This window comes from Tripterygium wilfordii, chromosome 9 (assembly GCF_013401445.1).
Source record: "Tripterygium wilfordii isolate XIE 37 chromosome 9, ASM1340144v1, whole genome shotgun sequence".
Lineage (NCBI taxonomy): Eukaryota > Viridiplantae > Streptophyta > Magnoliopsida > Celastrales > Celastraceae > Tripterygium > Tripterygium wilfordii.
In genome coordinates, this window is record NC_052240.1 from 13,275,471 (window position 1) to 13,299,557 (window position 24,087).

The 24,087-nt window shown below is 38.2% G+C and overlaps 6 protein-coding genes across 9 annotated transcripts; 3 read left to right on the plus strand and 3 right to left on the minus strand.

Annotated features, from left to right (window-relative positions):
* The first annotated feature begins 749 nt into the window (after positions 1-749).
* Positions 750-3,359, plus strand: LOC120005443 (protein TIFY 3B-like). Of its 2 annotated transcripts, XM_038855066.1 has the most exons (5): positions 754-972; positions 2,252-2,351; positions 2,439-2,610; positions 2,724-2,781; positions 3,024-3,359. In XM_038855066.1, the coding sequence occupies exons 1-5, from the start codon at positions 803-805 to the stop codon at positions 3,154-3,156; spliced, it is 633 nt and encodes a 210-aa protein (XP_038710994.1). In that variant the 5' UTR covers positions 754-802; the 3' UTR covers positions 3,157-3,359. The 2 variants fall into 2 exon arrangements, with proteins under 2 accessions (XP_038710995.1, XP_038710994.1); XM_038855067.1 differs by lacking the exon at positions 3,024-3,359 and having other exon boundaries at positions 750-972; positions 2,690-2,781.
* A 217-nt stretch (positions 3,360-3,576) lies between these two features.
* LOC120005442 (protein FATTY ACID EXPORT 2, chloroplastic) lies at positions 3,577-5,621 on the minus strand. Its single transcript, XM_038855065.1, has 3 exons — positions 5,109-5,621; positions 4,884-5,018; positions 3,577-3,943 (listed from the first exon to the last, which is right to left on the minus strand). Exons 1-3 carry the CDS (start codon positions 5,569-5,571, stop codon positions 3,804-3,806), a joined length of 738 nt encoding a protein of 245 aa, XP_038710993.1. The 5' UTR covers positions 5,572-5,621; the 3' UTR covers positions 3,577-3,803.
* A 186-nt stretch (positions 5,622-5,807) lies between these two features.
* On the plus strand, positions 5,808-7,832 carry LOC120005441 (E3 ubiquitin-protein ligase AIP2). Its single transcript, XM_038855064.1, has 5 exons — positions 5,808-6,142; positions 6,308-6,524; positions 6,616-6,818; positions 7,147-7,359; positions 7,497-7,832. The coding sequence occupies exons 1-5, from the start codon at positions 5,996-5,998 to the stop codon at positions 7,644-7,646; spliced, it is 930 nt and encodes a 309-aa protein (XP_038710992.1). The 5' UTR covers positions 5,808-5,995; the 3' UTR covers positions 7,647-7,832.
* Positions 7,833-9,144: 1,312 nt separating this feature from the next.
* LOC120005801 (protein WHAT'S THIS FACTOR 1, chloroplastic) lies at positions 9,145-11,087 on the plus strand. The gene is made up of 2 exons (XM_038855630.1): positions 9,145-9,304; positions 9,417-11,087. The coding sequence occupies exon 2, from the start codon at positions 9,527-9,529 to the stop codon at positions 10,916-10,918; it is 1,392 nt and encodes a 463-aa protein (XP_038711558.1). The 5' UTR covers positions 9,145-9,304; positions 9,417-9,526; the 3' UTR covers positions 10,919-11,087.
* A 78-nt stretch (positions 11,088-11,165) lies between these two features.
* LOC120005800 (transmembrane protein 87A-like) lies at positions 11,166-15,280 on the minus strand. 2 transcript variants are annotated; one of them, XM_038855628.1, is made up of 5 exons: positions 14,973-15,280; positions 13,544-14,462; positions 12,896-12,991; positions 12,352-12,488; positions 11,166-11,715 (listed from the first exon to the last, which is right to left on the minus strand). In XM_038855628.1, exons 1-5 carry the CDS (start codon positions 15,182-15,184, stop codon positions 11,544-11,546), a joined length of 1,536 nt encoding a protein of 511 aa, XP_038711556.1. In that variant the 5' UTR covers positions 15,185-15,280; the 3' UTR covers positions 11,166-11,543. The 2 variants fall into 2 exon arrangements, with proteins under 2 accessions (XP_038711556.1, XP_038711557.1); XM_038855629.1 differs by lacking the exon at positions 11,166-11,715 and adding an exon at positions 12,080-12,103.
* Positions 15,281-18,705: 3,425 nt separating this feature from the next.
* Positions 18,706-20,879, minus strand: LOC120006122 (histone acetyltransferase HAC1-like). 2 transcript variants are annotated; one of them, XM_038856024.1, is made up of 4 exons: positions 20,568-20,879; positions 20,017-20,325; positions 19,243-19,460; positions 18,706-18,977 (listed from the first exon to the last, which is right to left on the minus strand). In XM_038856024.1, the coding sequence occupies exons 1-4, from the start codon at positions 20,733-20,735 to the stop codon at positions 18,920-18,922; spliced, it is 753 nt and encodes a 250-aa protein (XP_038711952.1). In that variant the 5' UTR covers positions 20,736-20,879; the 3' UTR covers positions 18,706-18,919. The 2 variants fall into 2 exon arrangements, with proteins under 2 accessions (XP_038711952.1, XP_038711953.1); XM_038856025.1 differs by lacking the exon at positions 18,706-18,977 and having other exon boundaries at positions 19,318-19,700.
* Positions 20,880-24,087: the final 3,208 nt, after the last annotated feature.

Below are 24,087 nucleotides of genomic sequence, written 5' to 3' on the forward strand. Positions count from 1 at the left end.
CTGCCACTGGGAAGGCAATGACGACGATTCCATATACCTCCAGCTTGACTTTTGAGTTCCTTACTCCACCCACCCCACCAACCGGCCCCTTGCCCCATTGGACTTAACGCAAAAGAATGCTTTTAAATCTTATCAAAATATTTTCTTATTTCATCAAATTCGATTTTATTGCACAAACACTAATCTCCGTCAAAATTTGTTTAGACATGTATATATAATCCATCAATTCAACAAAGCACATAGCAATTACTAGACGACCCTAAATCATCATCATCATCAAAGTTTTTATTTCAAAAATTCGAGATCAAATACATGACTTTACGATAATATCATAAGAATCCACATCCACCACGCGTATTCGTTTTCTCTATTCGGCGTCCACCATACATTCATGAATGAATATTTAAACCTATAATTCTTCATTTTGGGAAGGATTATTTGGCGTGTGCATGAAGGATTAGAGGTCAACCATTTATTAATGATCATTAACTGCGAAGTTTTAAACATGTTATCCATTCGGAAATTATGTAACATATATACATACATACATAAATGTCAAATTAGGTAATTGTGAGCTGTAGGAGTAGAAACAAAAACAAAACAGCTGAAAAGTCAAAAAAAAGGACAATTTATCAGCATTACAATCCGACACGTGCGAATTCTCCTGGTGGAGAGGAACGGGTGAGACTTGGGTCTGCGGTCTCCTTTAAGAGGACCGGACAGATAACTCATACTACAAGTCTGCAACTCCCAGAGAGAGAGAGAGAGAGAGAAGAGGTAAACGTGTGCTATCTGATCCACCATGGCAGGACCTGAAGTGAAGCCAATAGTTGAGGTAGAGCAAGTGAAGAAGGAGCAAGAGGTCATTGACTCTGTTCCTGCTGCTGCTGCTGGTGGCGGCAGTGATTTGGACCTGACTGAGTTCGGATCTGGCAAAGGAAACGACAAGCTAGTCCAAAAGGATGACACCAGGTGTGTTTTAGTGTTTGTAATTTTTTTCTTCAACGAAATTTAGGAATAACTAATCTCTCTCTGTTCTGATGCGCTCTTAATAATGTTGAAATATTTGAATTGGATTTTTAAATTGAGAAGATTAACTAAATCTTTAGAGTCGGTAATTTCAGTAGCGTGATTCACATACGATGCTTTTGTTTCTGTAAATAGTTGTTTTTAATTGAAGATTCGTTGAATTTTATTTGTTTTGGAGACCAGTTAATGATGGAAAAATCTAGTTAAGGCGCTGAACAATAGCTGCAACCATTCTGGGGATAATGTTTGTGGCTAGAAAGAGCGATGGCTCTGCTCTCCGTTGAGTGGATTCATGTAGTTGACTTCAGAACAGTTGATTTCTTATGGATTCATGTAGCAGATCTCATACTGTTTAGGTCAAAGGCAGGCTCTGATGATGATAGTGGGTGCAATCTAGGGCTAAGAAAGTGTTGTTTGAAAGAACAATCGGAATATTTGGTTCTGTTCCAGGAAGCTGGTTAGAATTAACTGTTGTTGGGGTTGACCATATGGTTTTGTCTAATAGAAATGGGTAGTTCGCCCACCAAGTACCGACTACCAAGGCTTGGAACATTTTTCAAGAATCTCAAAATCCCTCTCGCAAATGGTTGACCCTTTCCTTCCTTTATGTTTTTGTTTTTGCTTTTTTGTCTTTTTAGGTGGTGATATCTCTATATTCATGTTTTGTTTCGTACTAATTATTTGGAAGGCGTTAAATTCATAGATGTTGTTTCTCAATGGATTATATTGTTGGAATCTGATGGCTAGCTATTTTGCTACAAATCCAACAACTATGAATTGAATGGAACACCCCATTCCCTCATGACATTCTTACTGCTACTATGCCAGTGTACTGGAAACAACGAAATTGGAGGCTTTTTGATCGTGTAGAAGCCATCCCAGTTTTGTTGTCAATTGAATTGGATTATGCATTTGGTTCATGGCAGTCAATAACCAAATCTGGATGTTCATTACTTGTTTTGCTCCTGCCTTTTTATCTTTCTTCCTTTGGTTTTATATCTGCAATTTATTTAGGGTAAAAAACTTTTACAATTGTTTTTTTTTTTTCATTTTCTCATTGTATCCCATCAACAAAATTTGTTTTGAATTCTTCGTTTATTTACCCCTTAGAAAATTAAAATGCATTAGCTTGCAGGAGTTGGGTTTACAGGAGCTTTAACATAGTTTTGTTGCACACCAAACTTTCAATTGTACAGTAACTTTTTCTCTCTGATTGTTTAAGGCCCCCAACGATGAAGGTGTCTGGAACAAATGCTCCAGCTCAGCTTACCATATTCTATGGTGAAAGAGTTTTTGTATTTGATTCAATTCCATTTGAAAAGGTTTGTCCTTGCATTATCTTCTAAGTCTTGAGTAAATTACTCCTCAAACGATTAATTCTAATTTTCCAATATACTCTGTGTGCTTAGGTTGGTGAGATTGTTCGTATTGCTGCTGCTGCAAGCCCCGGTGACGTGAAGAATATTGGCACTGGTGGTCCTGCAACTAAACCAATTCTCTCAAGATCTCCCTCACTGCTAAGTACAGCAACACCTTTGGCTTCACCACAGATTCATATGCCCTCGTGTAAATTGCAAGCTGGTAATATTTATATCACTTATCTGAATTAGCTGGTCTCTGCTTTCTTTTGATTTTTTGCAAATGCAATTAATATATATAGCTTCATGATGGTACCGTCATGTCTATTGGTTTAGAATTACCAATAGCGAGGAGGCATTCTCTTCAGCGATTCTTCGAAAAGCGCCGTGACAGGTACAACTTTTTACCTAGCTATGGGTTCCTCTCCTCTCCTCTCCTCTCTAGTTATCTCTCAATCTACTATACACATGGGAGGCAATAGGACTGAAAATGATCGTCTAGTTGGTCAATTTTTTTACGAATTACTAGTTACGTGATTCTAGACTTCAACTAAAGTATCCGTGTTTTATGTTGGGTGCAAATATTGTATTTAGTTTATTGAAATGATTTACTTCACCTCCACACTTCCTATGCAGACTGGTGAGCAAGAACCCGTATCCTATCCCAGACGGGACCAAAAAAGCGGAAAGCTCAAAACCTGATGTTTGTGCGCAAGCATCACCAAATGCAGGCTGCTTTGAAAAGTCTAATGAACCTCAGGCTGCTTGAGCTGTGTAAAAAGCCTTCCTTAATCTGTATCATGGACAACTATTCACTCATGTTCCAACTTCGTCGGGTTGTTTATGTTACTATGTTAAACCTTAATTGTTGCATCGCTACTTAGACAATGCATCAGTATCCTTGTTACATGTTTACAATATTGCTAGACCTATTAAACCTTAATAGTCTCTGTCTTTGGCTGTTTGCTAGTCTTTCGTGGCTCTCTACCTGCAGGCCTATATGTTGAGAGATTTTGTTCTGACTATTTTCCCCTTATGTCCTTGGGTACTTGAATTTATCGAACCATTTCCAAGGGTTCCTTGTTAGAATCAAAGACGTTGATAGATTATTAGATTCATTTTGTTTGCTGGCTGAGTATCTAAATCGGACATATTCTTGTGTTTCGGCTGATGGGACTATGCAAATGCAATGATGCCTGATAACTGCTTAAAATTTGATATAACAAAAGCGTTGTGTTTCAAAGACAAAAATACACCAACAGACACAGCATATCGATACAAAAGGTTCCAGCTCACAAGTTCCACACAAAGACATTTCTACAAACCGTTACGGTTATTCCCCACATGCAAGAAGGTGAGGTGGTAAATCCAGTTAGAAGACCAGATGCTTGGAGAAAGAAAAAGAAAAAACTCGTTTCAGTGAGCACTACGCAGGATACCATGCAGATAGCCACCGGTCATCACCAGGGACACGAGAGATACAACCCCAGCTGGAAATATCTTTCCTGACCTCCTGAAACGAGAACCCATCACTCCCAAAAGTGCTGCAGACACTCCTGGAAATCAAGAGATAACGAAGGAAGTATACGTCAAACTTATATAATTAAGCAAGAAAATTAATGAACCCTATGATGACATGAAACAGCCCTCGTTTGACACTGGATTTGCTGAAATTTGTAAACCACATATACAATAGTAAAATTTCAATGTTGAACTGTTCAGTGAACATGTTTGAAATTGTTTTTTGAATGGAACATGCATATTCGAATTACTTGTCATTCATATACAGACGCATAGCAGATAGTCCAAACTCCAAACCCTTACATTTATCATACTACACAGATGAACTCAAGTAACCTAATGATCAAAACTATATCTAAGAACATTTTGGATCTTGGCAAAAAAAGAGGAAATGCTTTCAAATAGGTAGATCTCTAATAGATTTGAAAACTGTAAAAATAGTGTATCTAAAGCAGTAAAGTAAGAGAACCCCATAGCCAAGATAATGAGCTGAGTGGTGAAAAAGAATACAAATGCAAACTTATATTAGTTTTGACTAAGGATTCATGAAACAAACCCCAAAGCGACCACAATGAAAAATGAATTTGCACAAGGAAACATCACGCGAGTAGACATAACCAAACATCACAATTTACAAACACAATAACTTATTGATAGGTCGTCACATAATCCTCTATAACATGGCAGCACTAAATAGTGTTTGTTAAACAAAGCCATAGGTTATGGATAACAATCCGTGGTCAAATGTAAACATTCTATCCCTCCGCATATAATCTATTACAAACTCAGCTAACTCTTGAATTCCATAGACCAAAAGCAATTAGAGTATTAGACAACCAGGAAAACCACGATGCTTAAAACTTCAATTTTTGCAAAGTGAGTAAACAATCATAAAATGCAGCTAAAACTATTTATTTAGGAACCCCGAATCAGAGGAATTGTAGGTTAACTAACAAGACAACAACAATCCCTTACCAAGTCCAAGCGACGACGCGAAAACTGGATTACTTGGAAGCTGAGTGTATACATAGTACAGAAGCCCCGAGGACAGTCCTCCCGCCAGCAGTGACTTCTGGCTGCCACTCTTCATGTATCCCATAACACCACCAACTGCAACGAATATCAAAAACAATTCAATCCAAAGTTATGGATTAATGGTTCGTCAATGGAAAGAAAAATTTGCAAGGAATGAATTCTCACCTCCCACGAGCGCAGCGAATCCAAGAGTCAATTTCTGCGACATCGACAAGGCCATCTTCTTCGGACTCTCTTCAGACGATCCTCCCTCGCCCTCGTTCTTACTACTGTCTCCACCACTTCCACCTCCTCCTCCGCCGCTATTACCGCCGACGTCGCGAAAACCGTCGCCTCCACCACCGACGTCGGGCTTGATATCAGCTCCTTCAGCTGCGTCGTTGACGGAATCAGTTATTACGGTGGATGCTTCTGAATCGGAAGAGACAAAGCCGATCCCGCTGAAACGACGCCGTTTCAGATTGTTAGAAGAGGAAACCGTTACTCCACCACAAGTGTTGCTATTGCTCAAAGACCGCTGCAGATGAAGTGATACTACTCGAGTCGGGTAAGACCTGTTTTGGGACCCGAATCTGGCAGTTTGTAGGAGAAGAGAAGACTGTGAACCACTCAACAACGACTCCGCCATTGTGCTTTCGTCACCGTTTCGCTATATCTCTCTCTTCATCTGACCTTGTCACCTCGACGGGTTCTTTACAGTCCGTTTCTAGAATATTTCGTGGGTCATCTGAAGGCCCAGTTGAATTACAATTTGGACTTTGAGAATGGGCCAGATGGATGTCTTTACATGAGCCCACCCACTGCGTCAGGCCCAAGTCCAACATGACAGCTGGATGTATCAGGGTTGGAGGCTTGGAGCTTACGAGATGATTACAGTAGTCGTCGGTCTCGCGCTTTCCTCTTGCACAAGAAAACAACTTGGAAAGCTAATGAAATATTCAGTGGTTCTATATATTCTCCATAATTGTATTACGATCGACCGAATTGTGATTTCCTGGTAACAGAATTCGAATTTTACAAAACTTTGAAAGCAGTATTGAATTGAATAGAAAATGGAATCCGACGAAGCCCTGAAACAACTATTGGAGGAATTGCAGAAACAGCTTGGAAAGAAACAGAAGTTCGAAGACGCCGTCTCCTCTATCTCTTCTCTCCTCCGCGACCGCTATATCTCCGCTTCTCCCTCGATCCGCAAATCGGTCTGTTTATTTTCTTTCATAGACCGCATTTTTCTTTTTTTTCAATTTTGTATCTGAAATTCAAAATCGGCGACCAAATTGTGTGTTAATGTAGATGTAATGAGTAATTGGTGTTTGTATTGTGTTATTGATTTTTTTTTTCTGGAATTTCTATTGGTTTTGCAGTTTTATTCTGCTGTTTGTAGAGTTGCAACTGTTTTAAAGACGAGATACACTTCCCCTGGCTTCTGGCTTGCTGGGCTGCGGCTTTTTGAGCAAGCTGAATGCCTTATATCTGATCCTTCTGAGAAGAAAAACTTGAGGAATTGTATTGCTCAAGCCAAGGAACAATTGCATGATGTGCAAAACCCTTCTGTGGAGTCTCAAACTTCTGCAGTTAGAGGTTCAATTCTCTGATACTTTCGTTTAAATTTTATTTCGGGGTTTTGTTGGTTATTGGATATGTGCTGAGCTCTTGTGATGTGTTGATTCAGGTTATCTGTTTGAGGGGCATCTGACTGTGGATCCTGAACCACCACGGCCTCAATGGTTGGTGCAATCAAACCTGTTGAACGGTGTTGCTACACTTGCTGCTGCTGAATCTTCTCAGGGTCCAACGGAGAATAATAACACAGAGGAAACGGCTAGAAATTTGCTCGAACAGCTCATAAGCGGCTTAGATAATATTATACCAGAGGTAAGCTTTAGCTCATTGCCGTAGTTTTTATACAACAAAGATTGCTTTGCAGTTTCTGCTTTAACTTTTTCGGCTAATTATGCTACTGCTGGCTGTTTCGATTCCTATTGTAGATTTTGTCGATGAAGTTCAATTCTTTGTAACATCATTTTTGCCTTTTTTTGAAATAATCCACATATATGAGCTGAAAAACAAGCTGCTTGAACAATTTATTTCTTGATACGAAGAGACATTGCTCTTGCATGTTTTGTGCGTCCTTTGGATGGTGCTTGGCTGTGATGTTTCTGGTTTTTTGCCTCAACATATTCTCAATGTCTGTGCTCTTTAGTTCCTGGAGGATGATGCAGTCCTGAGAGCCCCACCTGCCAGTAAAGAAGTTGTCAAGAAGCTTCCAGTCATTAGTCTCACAGAGGAAATCTTGGCCAAGCTGGGAAAAGAGGCAGAGTGTGCAATTTGCAAGGAGAATTTGGTTGTAAATGATAAGATGCAGGAGTTGCCTTGCAAGCACACTTTCCACCCGCCATGCCTGAAACCATGGCTGGTAATGTTCCTCAATTGTGGCTGATGGGTGTATTTATTGTTGAAATTCATAGTTGTCAAGTCTGCTGCTTCTCCAACTTCCAGTGATTCTTGTTTTTGCTGCCAAAACTCATACTGCTCTGCTCTGAAATTTTGCAGGATGAGCACAATTCTTGCCCAATCTGTCGGCATGAGCTCCAAACTGATGATCACAACTATGAGAGTTGGAAGGAGCGGGAGAAAGAGGCTGAAGAAGAGAGGAAAGGCGCTGCAAATGCTGTACGTGGGGGTGAATACATGTATGTTTAGTGCAGTTATTTATTGCATTCAGAGTCAATAACTAATTATTACTTTAGTGTTGGATTATGGAGGTTTACTTCTGTCGCCTTTTCTCCTTTTGTGTTTTTGGGCTGGTTTCAGTGCACCTTTTTTAATCAGATTTCTTAATACAAATCCTTGGATGTTGTTTGAAATGACAGCTGTGGAGTTTGACTGCAAATTGCTTGTGTTTGTTCGATCTGAGATAACACTAGACTGCAAAAGAAATTTACTTACGTTGCTCTAAACACACAAATAACTAACCGCGTACGGTTGATAATTGATTATGTGACTAGGAGATGTTTAGTCAGCTGGAATATGGATTTTTGTCTCAAAACCTGAAAGAAATGGTTGCTGTGTTTCATTTAAAGGAATGCATGAGACCATGATGAACTTATAGTCAATTCCGATTCTTGTTAGGTATTACATCCAATGTGATCCAAAATACTCCACATGTTTGATGGTCTTAAGTTCATTACCAGCTGATCTCGTTGAGGTTAGCTCATTGTTATTTCCAGGTTTCACTGAAACGGGTTCCAGACATTCTGCTCTAAACAAATTGGGTTCTGAAACATTCCAACTGTGCATGACTTCTTTTTCTGGTGACTAACACTGTACCAGGAACTACCGCTTGGTTGGGTGGCTTGAGTCCTAGGTGCAAGGTTCAAGTCCTACAACTCTTACCCCCCCACCCCCTAAAATATGCATACTCAAAAAGTTTTTGACACTGAACAAACTTACGGTGCCTGAATGAAGTAATAGCCTTGCATGGCATGTGTTCATCAGATTCTCTTCTTCCTAGTTGCAACTAAAGGAGGATAAGTTGATGTTTGGCATATTTGCGTACAGGGTTTTGTGATGCAAATTTTATGTGTTGTATTGGTACCAAGGTCGTCGAGACAGCGGAGAACATTGTGATACTATATTGAGCCCCCAAATATCTCACATTCATATTATGGCATTATTACGTTACTGTAGAATGGCTTCTGTTTTACTTTTACGAATCCAAGCTTAAAGATAACTGGAAAACTATGGCTATAGTTCACAATCTGCTTCGGATGATCAAAATGGAACTTGACATTGATCTCGGGCCTTCAAATTTAAGCTGGTTAGACTCTTTGGACAATCAATAATTTGGGTTGGATCCATATCAGCTAGCTTAGCCCGTTCTTTATATGGACTCCAGCTTAGAGTCTCAATGTTGGCCTGTTATGTTGGGTGTTGGCTTACAAACTGCGCTAGTTTAGCCCCTTAATCATGGTCCGAATTTAAATTGGACTAGTCTTGAGTCCAAATTTAAGCCCAATGTTTCAGCAGGGTAGCATATTCCAAGCCCATATGCCAACTGTATGTGCAAATAGCGGCTCTCATAGATAAAACCCGCATATTGAATTACTTTACTGGCGGGCGGTTCACCAATGAAACCCGGACAGACAGTCAAACACCACGTTATTGGGCCATGTATTTTCTAACACTTGAAAGCCCGAACCCAATCTACAGTTAGTTACCTAGAAGCTGGCCCAATGTCATAAGGTGGTCGGCGGCGGTCGCGTGAAACTGGACTGCGAGAGGGGTTGCCATTACGCACCATTTCTCTAACTGGCTTTTTGACAAACAGATGGTGATCCTTAAACCTCCAATGTAAAGAGGTATTGTGCGACTTCACAAACCAAGCATAATTTCCGCTCGTACTGTGAGACTCTCTTCACCTCTGTCTTCTCCGTTTCAATTGTTAACATGCCATGAGATTTTTACTTGAAGGGGTGCTTCAAGAAGTTCGTTGACGAATCGAATGCAGAGAAAGGAAAAAGGCCGTTGTTAGTTGTTGCTTTAACAACGAAGTACACTCAGTCTGACGCGAAATTCTTCATATGATGACCACCAGGGGGGTTAAATCTGGAGTCATTGTCAATAAATTGAACGAGGCTTGTAGACCATACCCATACTGCTTCCAGGTGTTTGTGTATATGTCTCTGAGAAGAAACTCGAATGTGGATTCTTTATTTAGGTGGTTCCAAACCAGATTCATGACCAGTAGTAAGCGTGTGCAAGATCGAAGCAAGAATAAGAGAATACATGATCTTGAAATCATTACGGAGAAGTGGAAGATATCCTCTAAAGTGTTGTTCTTGATGGAGGTTTTGAAACAGGAACCGGAGATGATTATCCCAATAAGGAATTTAGAACAATATAGGAGGCAATTTAACCTGCCTAAGCCCCATAAGGTATCGGATTTCATTAGGAAAATGCCAAAGTTGTTTGAATTGTACAAGGATCAAAGGGGAGTGTTGTGGTGTGGAATGACCAAGCAAGCGGATGATTTAGTGGAGGAAGAGGAGAGGTTGCTTGAAGAGAATGCAGACAAGGCAGCGGAGTATGTTACAAGGTGTCTAATGATGTCAGTGGACAAGCGGCTGCGCTTGGATAAGATAGCAAATTTTAGGAGAGATTTTGGTTTGCCAAAGGACTTTAGAAACAAATGGGTGCACAATTATCCTCAGCATTTTAGAGTGGTCAAGCTTGGGGATGAAATGGAGTACTTGGAGCTTGTCAACTGGAACCCTGCTTGGGCTATCACTGAATTGGAGAAGAAAGTAATGGGAGTTCATGAAACCGATGTTCACACACCAGGATTGCTTTCACTGGCTTTTCCTTTGAAGTTCCCTCCCAATTACAAGAAATTGTACAGATTTGGAGGAAAGATTGAGCACTTCTCAAAGAGGTCCTATTTATCTCCATATGCTGATGCCCAAGGGCTCCAGGCTGGGTCCAAAGAATTTGATAAACGCGCAATTGCTATTATGCATGAACTGCTTAGCTTTACTATCGAGAAGAGATTGGTTACAGATCACCTCACACACTTTCGCCGTGAATTTGTGATGCCACAAAAGTTGATGAGGCTTTTTCTGAAGCATATTGGTATTTTCTATGTGTCCGAGAGGGGGAAGAGATTTAGTGTATTCTTAACAGAAGCTTACGAAGGTTCAGACCTGATTGAGAAAGGCCCATTTGTTGTTTGGAAGGAAAAAATACTTAACCTTGTTGGCTTTAGAGGAAAGAAGAAGAAGATTGGAACTTTCAGTGACTTCTCTGACGAGGAGGATGACACTTTAATTCAAAGTGAATCTGATGATGAAGACATGGAAATGCAATTTGAGCAAGAGGAGACAATGGGTGGTTTAGAGGATGCTTTGCTTACAGACAGTGATGAGATGGAGATAGAAGAGTTTGGCAGCCTGTACAAGGATAGTGATACATCTTGAGGTCACAAAGTTTTCTCTGGTCTTTATTTTATTTTTTTCTACTTATTTTACTTTGGAAGATCTTGTGTTTCCCAGTTGAGTTTTATAAGTGCGCTCATTGTATTTTTGATATGGTGACAGCAAACAGATCACATTTCTGAAATTGGATTCTTTGTTTAGTTGCTGTACAGCCATCATGACTCCATTGGATGGTATGAGAAGGCTGAACGATATAAACTATAAAGACCTGGATTCTGCGGAAAAAAGATGTAAAATGTGCTCTTTGTATTACGCATCTGGACTTCACTCTTCATGAAGAGGAACTAATTGAGCCTCCTCACGAACATTTTAGTAACACATTGCACACATTTTTCCAATGTTCCCGCTGTCGGTGAGAGTTACAGGAATAACAGAACCCTTGCGGCTAGCAACAGACTGGTAGAATAATTTAAAGAAAATAAGTGGAAAAAATCATTTTGTCTCGAAATCCCACGTATCACTGTTTTGAAGCAATGCTATGCCAACACTCAGTATGCACATTATGGTGAGGAAGTTCAAGTCTTTGTAACAGAACACCTTGTGCTTCAACATATGATAAACGCCTAAGTGGGATTTCCCGTGTACAAACTCCATCCAATAAAGAGCGCTACTCTGTCTTCTCTTCCTCTAGATCATCTGATTTTCCATTGCTGTTTTGAGCTGATGCAGGTTCCGGCGAGCTACGAATATCCTTCGATAAAGCCACATAAGAAGGCTTGATCAGTGTGAGAGTATCCTCCTTGTCAAATTCTTCTCCGGTATCTTCGGAGTAGGCATATCTGTCAAGAAAAAAGAAGACAGCTTTAGTCTGGGAAGGGAAATGGCATCCCTAGTGTCTGTTACTGCTTACGAACTTGAGTTTTGCTTCCTGCCAAAGCGATAATGCGGGACACAAAACAGAAGCCAGAGCCTAATTTAAGTTAAAAAAGAACTACTGCACAACCTGGGACATGATGCAACGTTGAAGCTCACCAGTTTTTAAACAAAGAGGCAAAGACTTACATAGATGAGATCGGTCTTGCATTCTAGCATAACAAGTTAATAGCGGACAACTAGTTCTGGGCCTTCTGGCATTCTGCGTGCACCCTATCATATCGGATTTAGTTATAGGCATCTTCCCCAAGCAATTTCCTCTTTTTTTTTTTCATGTTGCCTGAGTCCTAAAGCCTGTTATTTTAAAAAAAAAATTAGAAGCCCTTTTCTTGACATTTTGAAGGTGTTTGCATAATATCCTAAAGATGTATAAATGTCCTTATATATTCATGACTTCAATTCCACTCTAAACCATCCCCTAGTATAATGACTACTATACCTATTATCAATAGATTCTTCATACCTCCATGGACTTCCTTAAAATTAGAAACTACAAAAATATAAGGAAAATGAGAAATCAGCATGATGTTTAAGAGTCTTACCGTGTAGAATTCTGGGAGGGTGCCCAAAGAGCACATATAATACATAGGAGAGAGAAAGATAAGACTTGTGAAAATGCAGGGATAATCCAAGCACTTTGCCAGCGCTCGTTGTACACGTCTGTTGACTTGAAGTAAAGCTGCAAGGATATATACAAAGTTACAAATTACATTATGAAAAAGGAAGGCAGAAAATTTGATGTTTGTGAACATTATTAATAAAGAATGAGCGCCATGACATGTGCATATTTTTTTGAATGTAGACATATATGTAAATTGACACATTCAAAAACCAAATCTACCATGTTGCAGTCCAATACAGGGGCAGTTGGATCCAGGAAAGGCTACAGACTAATCCCAGAACTTGTTAACACTTAAACACTAGAACAAAAAAGGTGACTGGTATGTGTGATGGATTCATATATGCTCAAGTGAAGGAAGTATCTGATAGTATTCTAACAATTACTGCAAGCCCAAGTTTCTTTTGAATCTAATTACAAAAGCATTAGAGTGAAATGCAGAAGGGTAAAGAAAACAATACAGTTACCTCATAGCAGATCCAACCGACGGACACAATAACAGCTACTGCGAGTGCATTTGTAAACTTTCTGTAAATATCTAATTTTCCCAGCATCCTTTTTGCCTGCCATTAAATACATCAAATTAGCTTTATGACCAATATTCAGGTTTACTTAATATTGTGATTACTAATAATACTTCTGCCACATTTCAGTCCAAAAGTTCACTCTTGGCCATATTAATGAGGATATTGACAAAGTAGCAAAACCGTCATGCAACCAGACCATTAGCTTAGCAAGCCACTAATGAAGCTCTACTTAACTATTCTTAGGTGGATCTGTAATTTGAACAACAAAACCTATGTCTTTTGCAAAGGTGCTGATAAAGTAGACGTTGCTTAACAAATTCGACAAACTTAACAACATATAACATGAAGGGGAAGTAAAAGGACAAAACCACTTGATGATTCCTCGAGCAATATTGCATCGGATTTATCATAATTTGTATGAAAAAATGGACCATTGTGGCATTGCTGTAACATATACAACAGGATAATCCAGTGCAAGATTTCTGGCTAATATAGATATCAGTCCCTACTACTTTATAGCATAGATATGTGTGAACATTTAGTCAGAACAAGTTTCTTTTATAAGTCTTTTTCAGTAAGAATGTGTACCTGAAGTTTATTAAGCGTCATAGAGAGGGCCCTAAATGTCCAAAGAATGAAGAAGGCATCTAAGAGTGCAACAGGAAGAACCAGGAATAATCTTGCCTTTCCTGAAAGATCATTTATGGTACCAACATTCTCCACAATTTCAAGCACCTCGGATGCCAGGAAAAATGTACCTCCAAGCATAAGGACCTTTGATGTCAGACCACCCAAAGTGGGTCTCACAACACCATAACCCATAGAAACCAGAAGTATGATGAGACGTGCCGCTGTTCGCTTTATAGTGCCAAATGAGATTGCCCATACAGTAATTCCAGTTGGCCTGACTCCGGTCTCATTGAACTCTGCATAATCATAGTACCACAATGCCATTTCAAACATTCCCAATGCAATCACTAAAGTTATGCAGTTTTGCAGATGAAGAACCTCTGTCCAGAATCTGGCATATTGTGAAAACCAAAAGATACCAAGTATCACAAAAGCAAGGGACATGAACCCATAAAACTTCATAAGTGGAGCCATCCTTCCAGGTAAATATCCCGTAGGATTTTTCCAAATGGTTTTCCCCTCTATGGTCAGGGCCTTGAGATTTGGATCACAGTGGATGAAATACAGGTTATACATCCCAGTTTCTGTAATCTGTATAGTTTTAGATGGAAAAAACGCAACAAGGTCATCTCCCTCAAAAGAGACACCAAATACTTGAGGCCAGTCAGGATTTCTGGTTGATGGACGGTGGATGATCTCCCCTTGTTTACACGCTCCTAATTTTGCAAGATCTGGAGTGCAGCAGACTGCTCTCTGACCACCATAAGCAGAGCCACCAATTGTCTCCCTATCTTCAACCTCAAAAACAATAGCTTGAACCAGAGATGGACCAGCCTGAGCAGCTTCCTTAGGCCTCCGGACAGTGATCTTGTCAAATCTGGTCAGGGGACACATTAGAAAGTTAGCAACCAACGTGACTAAATCTCAAAATGTCAGAATTTTCAATTTGTGTTAACTCATTCGAGAGCATCAACATTTCCAACTAGTAAATCCAAAGGTGACACTAAACAACACAAACTTCACAAATTATTCAATTAAATACATCCAAGATTCAGTTTAACTCGGCCGTCTGTGGATTAGCGAACTTGCAAATTAAATCTCTTCAAAGACATCATTCTTACATACATTCAAGAAAGAACAAGCTCTCTTTAGTTTTTGTTGCATGAATTTGGAACAAAGGACTCCACGCCTATTTTCTCATTTCAGATTTCAGATTCCAGATACTCAGCAACTAATATTCAGTTCAAATTTTCACATTAACAGCTCAATTTTCCAGTAATCAATAAACAAACACAGATCATATACAATGCATGACATAATTACGAAGTATAGCCCGATTAAACGATACAACAAAGAGTACAAAAAGAGCCAAAAATGGGGGAGTTACTTTATGTAAGAAATTCCAGCAGTCGCAGACTCATTAAGGCTAGGCACGGAGGAGTAAAGCCCCTCACTGCCTCCGTGAACCACGAAGGCGTTTCCCTTGCTAATGAACTTCACTTCATTGTACTCATGAACGGAACCATTCACACACCACAACCATACCGACACTAAGTACAACAACAGCGCATAAGCTGAGACAGATCTTCGAACCTCCATTGCTGAAGAGCTCTAGAAAGTGTAGATCTGCAATGATGGCTAACGTAGTAACGTAACGTAAAGTCTGGGATGGACGATTTGGGAGAGGTCGAGACTGACATAAATAAGACAGAAGTATTTACTTTACTACTGGAAAGTCAAAAAGGGCTCATGAAAAATTGAAGACCGAAGACGACGGTGATTCAGTACGAGATGGGTATGGGCCTTTGAGCCCATTAATTGATTCGGAAACCCAATACTCACTCTAAAACCCCCACTAATTACGTATTGAGTAGCCCAGTAATTGAGCCCAGGAAAAAGGAGATAATGGGCCTTTTGGGTAGACAAATACACTGGGCAGTTTGGCCCGTTCCAAATAGAAAAAAAGATAGAGGTCCGCAACTTTGTTTCTATTACGGGGAATCCATACCCATCTATCATAGGACCTATACTCAGAAAATGCGTCTTCAATACGAGAGGAGTAGTTGAGTTTTGCTTATAAACTATATGCTAAACAACCTATATCTGTCATGTCTAATATTTGATGCTTATACAATTGATATTACTATGTTCATATAGAGTGTTTTTTTTTTTAAAAAAAGTGTGCAAGGGAAGGAATTCTCACTTTTCATTGACGTACACATTTGGGCTTAGAAGCAAAGCTGTCATTGAAGAAAAAAGAAAGAAAAGTAAGGGACCAAAGATATTAAAAAGTAGAAACATAGATTAATTATGTGTCGGCATGCATGCTTGTAATATGTTCTCGTGCGAATGATTTAATTTTTATTTGAACATGAGGGTTCACAACTTCACATCCAATACAAAATAGTTAAAAAACAATATATATCTTTAATTCTTATACCCTAAATCTTAAACTTTGAATCAAGGACATTAAGAAAATGCGAGATCCATGCATTTTCTATGATAAAATGTTGATTCTTACGTTTTTGAATATTTATAACTCGAAGGTTATCAAATTGTTACCAATCATACTCGTGTACCAAATGTAGCCTTAATGTTTTGTTGATGCAAGACATAATTAAGATAAGACTGTAATATATATATATACACACATATATACATACATATTGTCAAAATCATAGAGATGCAATCATAATTAATGGTTGTTTGTCACTCGCATTATCTCATCATCTTCTCTCTCTCTTTTTTTTTTAAGGTGAAATACAATTGTCTTTTAAAAAAGCGACAATGAAAGAGGTTGTAATTGCTACAAAAATTGTTTAGGAATTCTAACCCAAAAAATGTTGTTTGGTGAGTGAAAACAATATATTGTGGTGTAATATTGTCACCCAAACGGGCACAAAGTTCTTTTTGCTTGGGTTAAGCAGTAAAAAGCCCACTATAGAATGAGTTTCTTTGTGTAGTCATTTTTTTACCGGGTGACCCGATAACCCGAAAAATGAAAATAACTACCCGGAACCCAACCCTATAAAAATTAATTGGGTCGGGTTTGACCCGGACCGATAAAAAGTTTTCGGGTCTGCAGGATAAGTGCTTGTCTGGGCCGGGTTAAGAAGCCCGTTGTACACTCCTAATTGTCAGCAACCCAGTTGGTTGGTGGGCTGAGTTTGACTTGGGTCTCACCTGGTAGACGTGGGCCTAGTCTAGTGAGATGGATTGGTGTTTGGGTCATATTTAATTAGGCCCATTATGAGGAAGTAATAAATCAGGGAAGAAACTACACCAGACAAAAAAAGAAAGAAAGAATTTAGACTGTTGCTTCGTTCGATCTCGAATTCCGTTGAGTGTTGTTTGCTTGAGTACGTTACATTTGGGTGTGTAACAAAGAACTCCATATGGACTTAGATGATGACGGCATGCAAGAACAACCAGAAGAAAATGAAATTATCGCCATGCAAGAACAAGAGCAAGAAAATGAAATTGTCGAAGAAGAACAGGAAGTGATTCAAGGCTTCATCGACAATTTTCTTCAAGAACATGATGTTAATCTGAATGGTATATGGAATATAGAGAATAATGGCAATGAAGATGGGCAAATTCAGGCATTACCGAATGAAAATGAAATTGCGCAAGACAACGAAATCCCGGGTTTACTCGATGAATTTGGTGTTAATTTGAATGGTGTTGGGAATTTGGAGATTAATAACAACGAAGATGGACAGTTTGATGTTAATCTGAATGGTGAACATATGGGCTGGCTTGACGAAGTTCCTGAATTTGTTATTAATATGAATGTCGAGATTGATGAAAACGAAGATGGGCAACTTCTGCCATTAGAAAATGAAATTCTTGTAATTCCCCAACAAGAACAAGAAGAAGTTCAGGGCGTGTTAAACGAATTTCCTCAACTTGAGTTCAATATGAATGGTTTCTTGAATGTGAATAATGACAACGAAGAAGAAGGCGGGCACTTTATTGTGGACGACCTGGATGACGATTTCTTGGCATTCCCAAATTTTAACTTTTTTGGTCCTGGTGATGGGATAAATGTGAATAATGACAACGAACAAGAAGACGGGATCTTTTTTTTTGATGGTCCTTTTGTTGATCTGAATGACGATTTATTGGCATTCCCAAATTTTCACTTTTTTGGTCCTGGTGATGGCATGGATGCTCCTCTTGGTGGTGAGGTCGTCGACCCTCCTCTAAATATGCAACCAGAATTATTTGATGCTGTTGAACAACTAAACATGCCAGAATTCTTTGATGCTCCTGAAGAAGAAAATATGCAGGCACAAGCAGAATTATTTGATGGTGAAGGCATGGATGACCCCATTGATGGTGCGGTGATCGATCTTCCTCTAAACATGCCACTAGAATTCTTTGATGCTGTTGAACAACAAAACATGCCAGAATTATTTGATGAAGTTGACCAAGATGATAGTGATAGTGATAGTGAAGTAGTTGATTAAATAGTGGTGATATGCATGGAATTTTTTGGACAAATTTTGCAATAAACTAGAGTGTAGTTAGACATTGAAGGAAATTAGTAGCTCACTTTTGTTCTTTAATCTTTTTTGTCGAATTTTTATGCTATGGAAAATTTTATGCTTCCAAGACATTTCTTGACAATGTCAAAAGTAGAAGGATTCTATGGGGCTGGGTGGATGAGTCAGATAGCACAGAAGATGATATCAGGAAGGATGGTCTGGACTTCAGGTATGTTAGAAATGCAGAAGTTCGAGTTCCTTCAACTTTCTATTTCGAAATGAAGTCCCCCTGTATGTCCTTGGATCCTAAAATTCCATTTTCCTAGTTCATTTTAGCGCCTCAATCTAACCTTAGCTTATTGACATATGTAATGGACAGTCTCCATTTCGTTGTTGCTCTTCTGAATCTCTTCTTCTTTGTATAAAGACGGCATCTTTGGATGTATTTTCCTTATTTGAACTTTGAAGGCGACAGGATTGAACAGGATTGAAAATAACAATGAAATTCTCCGGAAATTGTAGGGTAAATGAAGAACACGATGACCTTTTCAGCTTACGTGCGTATGTTTCTTTGCTATAGAAATCTTGGATTTTTCCTAATTTGAGGAAACCACGAGAACACCAATCTACTTTATACAATCCAAATAAAGTAGCTAATAACTTGCATAAATATATTATTTAAAATATGAATCTTTTGACATTAACATATGAAAATCAGAAAATGTTCCTCACAACATCAGGAGTTCCATCTTCTTCTGTTTTTTAGCTACTCTCCGAATAACTCATGGATTGCCCCAATATGCTCATATCACTATTGACTTATCATTTCCCTCCTTAGCTTTTCTCATTCCCTCTTTTGATTTGCTGCGACTTTGATGGCGTTTAAGCGTTCTTTTAGATCTCTGTATAAATTAACAAACGTTTAAGAAAACAACTTACATGCATGACTAATATGTATGATTACTATGTATCTCATTGCTGAAGGAACATCCAGTTTTCCTGGCTCCATGCAACTTTCTTCATGTCAATGAAACACATGGCTTTTCAAAAGAAAAAAAAAAAACTTATAAAATACTCTTCGGAGTATATCAACAACAACAAAATGGAGTGGAGAAGAGACAAGTGAACCCAATGAAAATGTGTTTGAAGCTAGGCGGTGCATATTACCTGCAACGTGGCACATGGCATTCAGATTCTTTGCATGTCGCTGCATGAACTAACAATAGAGACCACATTTTCTTACAAAGAACACATCCTCTAGATGCAGTTGTCCTGCATTGTACCAAGTGCCGATAGAGCCACCTCACCTTACGACAATTTGGATCTTGGCATTGTAGAGTACGACACTGAGATACGTGCACTATAAGATGGAGCAATATCCCAATCTGCAATTTTCACATAACCATTTCTGTTGGGAAATAATGATATGCATACAACATACAAGCTCAGAACACAAATGTCTCTGTATAGACAAATAGTACAACCCTTCATATCCTTATTTTGCAAAACATCTCAAAGAACTTTTTCATATACAACGGCAACTTTTTGCTAATTTACACTTAAGAAAAATGAGAAGTTGGTAAACAATCAAGAATACAAAACTTTAAAAATAATATAATAGTTACCTGCAATAGAAACAAGAGAAGTCAGTAATTAACATGAGATATAACACGACTATAAATTCAGGTGCACGTGGGGAAAACATGTAAAAATAAAGCACATCTACAACATTTTACTGGGTTTCATCCATTCTTGTAACACTAGTAAAAATAACAAGGCAGCAAACATAAGGATTAGGATTGATTGATAATCATCTATTCAATAATGACATACAGCAACTTGGACAATAATGTTAAGCTTGCAATCGTCTGACCTAATGAAAATCAATAAATAAAAAAGTTAGAATAGACTAATAACAAAAAAAATACAGGCATAGAGTACCTGAACAACACGAATCTGCCTAGATTCTTTATTTTGAGTATCAAGCTCAGCCATGGTATTGGAAGGATCCTTTGTCAACTTATGATCCTGTTGATAATAAGCATTGCATTCGGGACAAACTTTACAGCGCCATTCGATGTCCAGATGGCATGCCTTGCATGATAACAAATGTTTAGCTCGCTGAAATATATCATGCTGATAGTTGTTTCCTTGACAGAGACTTAAGGATGCCAGTTTCGTGACAAGGAATTCACTTTCAAGAATATCATCTTTATCCTTCGTATCAGTAGGTACATCACTTATATCCACCTGCATCATTCAATGATGAAATATTTTCAGCGAGAAACATAAAACAACAAGGATTTGATTTAATGCAGCAAGCAATGATCATATGGACTGGGTAGTGCCAAATTAAATATAGGCACTACCAACCTACTGGATGGATAGTTAAATCGGCGTGAACTCGAAAAAGAAAACTTGCACAATCAGGCGAATAAACTCAGCACAAAAAGAGAGAATCTTCATGGAGAGATCAAATCTAGAACCTTTACCTTCGGGGCCCTATACGGAGAAGCTCGATTGGCGCCGCGGTTGGGGACGTGTCGGGCTGGACCGAATCCGGAGTTTTTGCTGTTGTTGGTGATATCATTTAGAGACAAATCTAAAGCGCTTACATCTGCAATGATATCGTCCAGAGAAAAACCTGAAGCGCTCGACATCTTTGCAAGTATTTAGATAAATAAAAAACGAAGCATCGATTACGAGAGCAGTGTCAAATTAGGGTTCCCTCGAAGAAAAAGAGGAAGACCCCGCACAACAAAGTGGGCCTTTGGTTTCGGAATTGGAAGAATCGAGTAATGGGCTTATATGCAAATACTCCCTCCGTCCCTATTTGATATACCACCTTTCTATTTTGGGATGTCCCAAATTATATACCACTTCTCTTATTAAGAGAAAGTTAAATTCAATAGTTTACTAATATACCCTTATTTAATATGCAATTTAATCAACAAATGCCATTAATTGTAACTAGAATGGTGTGAGTGGAGGTGTGTTAATTAAGGGTAAATTAGGAAGTTTATTGATTAAATTTATTACTTTAACTTCATTAATTATGTTCCCCTATTTTGTTAGGAAAAAGTGAAGCAGCCTATCAAACAGAGACGGAGGGAGTACAAATTTGCAATTACATCTTTTCATGGCCCAAATATTGTACATGTAGCTGCTTCTTTTTTTGAGAAAATACATTTTTATAGCTTGTAATATTCATCTTTATAACATCCATTTTTTTATTGGATTTTTATTTTTTATGTCTCAAAATAATCAATTATCTTTGATTCTTTGTTATCTATTTGATAGTTGATACAAAATCACACAATTAAGCAAAGATTTTATGCATAATGCTATTATTATTTATAAATAATTAAATTATTTAAACATGCGGTTCAACCATTGACCCTTCGAGCCAACCGGTTGAACCTTCAAAAATTATTGTCGGGATCGATGCACGGGTCAAGTCTGATAGCACTGCTCCTATGCCTCTGAGTTAGTGACATGTGTTAAATGAAGGGTGATATTGTAATTACGGGCATGAGTGTAAGGGTGAGAGTGAAGCTAGTTATAATGATAGTTTTTAAATTCTACCCGTGAATTGAATTGTCAAGACTGAAGGTTCAATAGTTTCGAGATTCAATCGTTTTGATGGAGATTTAACCGTAGGTTTTTTAAATTATAAAATAATAAATATTTAATTATATAATATATAGTAATTAATAATGTAGTATATATGTATAGTATTATATATATATATACACACACTAGTCTAATTCCGTTTCCACTATGATAATTATTATTATTTGCTAGCTGTCTTAATTTGTTCACATTTGCCTTTTTCCTTTCTTTTCTTGAAAGCTTTTTGTCCTACAATATTAAAATAAAGAAATTATTTTATGTTTGGTTTAAGTTGGAAGGAAAGAAGGGGAATTAACTTGTCTGAACTCAGAAGTTTTTGCTCACTATTTATGTTTAATCATACTTGTGAAGAATCACAAAAATAACACCAAGATAATCATTATATTACTTGTACGATCCATATATTTACGGATTTTGCGTAACAATCCCAAACCTAAGTCATAAATCAAAGTTTTGACTTAGGCTAAAGGAGTTAATGAAACTTTTCATCACTCAAAGATACTCTTTGTTCCAACTCAGTCACTCAATTTCAGATTGTTCCAACTCAGTCACTCAAAGTTTAGTTTTGTTTCAATTTCATCACCTGGGCAGATTTTCACAAAAACGGGCAGTCAAACATCACACCTGGCATGTTGACCACCAGGTCAAAGGCTGATGTGGAAAAAATGCCACGTGGAAAAAATTTTTGTAACAAAACATGTCAAAATTCTGCACCTTAACAAAACAAATCAAAAGAACTCCACCATAAAGATTAAAATTCCACCATAATAGACCTTTATATTAATTCACCATATCATATTTGTTTCACAGAAGCAAGTCCAAAACAACATTATCTAGATGCCAGATGATTGTCATACGTAAGTCCAAAACATATTCAGATGCTAAGTCCACCAAAAACATATCCAATAGATATTTACTAATCTAGTTAGCACGACCCTAATATTATCACTAATATGACTACCTCCTTGCTTTCGTTATTGATTCCTGAGTTGCATTCAGCATGGTAGTGTACCTAGCTTTGGATGTTGCACCTTGAATTGTAAGAATAGTGTTTGGCATCCTCCTGGCACTTGATTTTGTTCTTTTTCCAGGGCTGCATGATCCACCAAAACTCAAATCCATTGGCATTGTATGGCTCTCGGTCATGACAATTCCACCACCACTTCCACCCCCTCGCATCATAGATCTTTTCATGGGCCAGATCGCGTGATATACAGTTGTTGTCAAGCTGGAGCCAGATCGCGTCCAAGAGACTGCAGCAACAAAGTCTTTTTTGAAGACAAAAGTTTTAGGTCTTTTTCGCATCTTCTGGAAGTATGCCAAATATTTGGGCAATTTTTTTTTTTTTTACAAATGCCACATTTTTATTTTTTACACATCAGCCTTTGACCTGGTGGTCAACATGCCAGGTGTGATGTTTGACTGCCCGTTTTTGTGAAAATCTGCCCAGGTGATGAAATTGAAACAAAACTAAACTTTGAGTGACTGAGTTGGAACAATCTGGAATTGAGTGACTGAGTTGGAACAAAGAGTATCTTTGAGTGATGAAAAGTTCCATTAACTCTAGGCTAAAGAGCGGATGCCCATATTAAAATCATGTCACTTACCAACATATTTAGAGAGTAACCAATTTCTCGATTTCGATAAACAAAAACAAAAATTGTGATAAAATCATGGCAACTTTTGTCCACTGCATCTTGCAGCTCATCCTAAAACCAATAATTAGTATAAGCATAAAAACTTCAAACCAAGATGATTCAGATGGAACCTCTAAACAAAAATACTAATTTGCTTAACCAACTTGAATGCATTTTGCACTGGCAGTAGAAGGAACAAACCCCTTTCTCTCCTCACAGTTTACTGCAATTAGGTAAGAATATCATTAACCAATACACCTAATAAAATAGGAAAATATTTGAGACATAATTGTCTCATTCTACATAGGACAGACATAACAAAAATTCATTACAGAACCAATTGAAAGCCGCACTATCAAAGAGCAGTGTAGATCTCACAAAAAAAACTTGGAAAACAAACGTACCATATCATTTGATTTTTGCTTGGCAGAGGTTCATGGTCAGTTCCCCTTTTTGTTGCAGTGTACATTTTGTTTTGTTTTGGTTTGCATCTTGTGACTGTGTGTGAAAATGGTAATGTTGGATGAAGGGTAATTGGTTAGCTTATTCTTACAATATTAGAATCATCAACCAATCTATAACAATTCATAATAAATGATACCAATTGAAAGCCCCACCATCAAAGCAAGTGTGCAAAATACAACATGGTGTACCGAGAGCAAGTTTTAAGCTCAGCTCAAAATCAAGAGTAACAAACTGCACATAAAAAACACAGAAGGGCATATAAGCATATCAAAGCTAT

What these genes read in the sequence shown, in the direction of transcription:
- LOC120005801 (XM_038855630.1), top strand. Translation starts at nt 9,527, where the DNA reads ATGATGACCACCAGGGGGGTTAAATCTGGAGTCATTGTCAATAAATTG.
- LOC120005442 (XM_038855065.1), bottom strand. Translation starts at nt 5,571, where the DNA reads ATGGCGGAGTCGTTGTTGAGTGGTTCACAGTCTTCTCTTCTCCTACAA. An exon ending in ATTCGCTGCGCTCGTGGGAG is followed by an intron (nt 5,019 to 5,108) that starts GTGAGAATTCAT and finishes TATTCGTTGCAG; the next exon opens with TTGGTGGTGTTATGGGATAC. An exon ending in CGCGTCGTCGCTTGGACTTG is followed by an intron (nt 3,944 to 4,883) that starts GTAAGGGATTGT and finishes CTTGATTTCCAG; the next exon opens with GAGTGTCTGCAGCACTTTTG.
- LOC120005441 (XM_038855064.1), top strand. Translation starts at nt 5,996, where the DNA reads ATGGAATCCGACGAAGCCCTGAAACAACTATTGGAGGAATTGCAGAAA. An exon ending in TCAAACTTCTGCAGTTAGAG is followed by an intron (nt 6,525 to 6,615) that starts GTTCAATTCTCT and finishes GTGTTGATTCAG; the next exon opens with GTTATCTGTTTGAGGGGCAT. An exon ending in TAGATAATATTATACCAGAG is followed by an intron (nt 6,819 to 7,146) that starts GTAAGCTTTAGC and finishes TGTGCTCTTTAG; the next exon opens with TTCCTGGAGGATGATGCAGT.
- LOC120005443 (XM_038855066.1), top strand. Translation starts at nt 803, where the DNA reads ATGGCAGGACCTGAAGTGAAGCCAATAGTTGAGGTAGAGCAAGTGAAG. An exon ending in CTCGTGTAAATTGCAAGCTG is followed by an intron (nt 2,611 to 2,723) that starts GTAATATTTATA and finishes CTATTGGTTTAG; the next exon opens with AATTACCAATAGCGAGGAGG. An exon ending in TTCGAAAAGCGCCGTGACAG is followed by an intron (nt 2,782 to 3,023) that starts GTACAACTTTTT and finishes CTTCCTATGCAG; the next exon opens with ACTGGTGAGCAAGAACCCGT.
- LOC120006122 (XM_038856024.1), bottom strand. Translation starts at nt 20,735, where the DNA reads ATGTCGAGCGCTTCAGGTTTTTCTCTGGACGATATCATTGCAGATGTA. An exon ending in CTCCGTATAGGGCCCCGAAG is followed by an intron (nt 20,326 to 20,567) that starts GTAAAGGTTCTA and finishes TGAATGATGCAG; the next exon opens with GTGGATATAAGTGATGTACC. An exon ending in GGCAGATTCGTGTTGTTCAG is followed by an intron (nt 19,461 to 20,016) that starts GTACTCTATGCC and finishes TGAAAATTGCAG; the next exon opens with ATTGGGATATTGCTCCATCT.
- LOC120005800 (XM_038855628.1), bottom strand. Translation starts at nt 15,184, where the DNA reads ATGGAGGTTCGAAGATCTGTCTCAGCTTATGCGCTGTTGTTGTACTTA. An exon ending in GCTGGAATTTCTTACATAAA is followed by an intron (nt 14,463 to 14,972) that starts GTAACTCCCCCA and finishes TCCCCTGACCAG; the next exon opens with ATTTGACAAGATCACTGTCC. An exon ending in TGACGCTTAATAAACTTCAG is followed by an intron (nt 12,992 to 13,543) that starts GTACACATTCTT and finishes ATTTAATGGCAG; the next exon opens with GCAAAAAGGATGCTGGGAAA.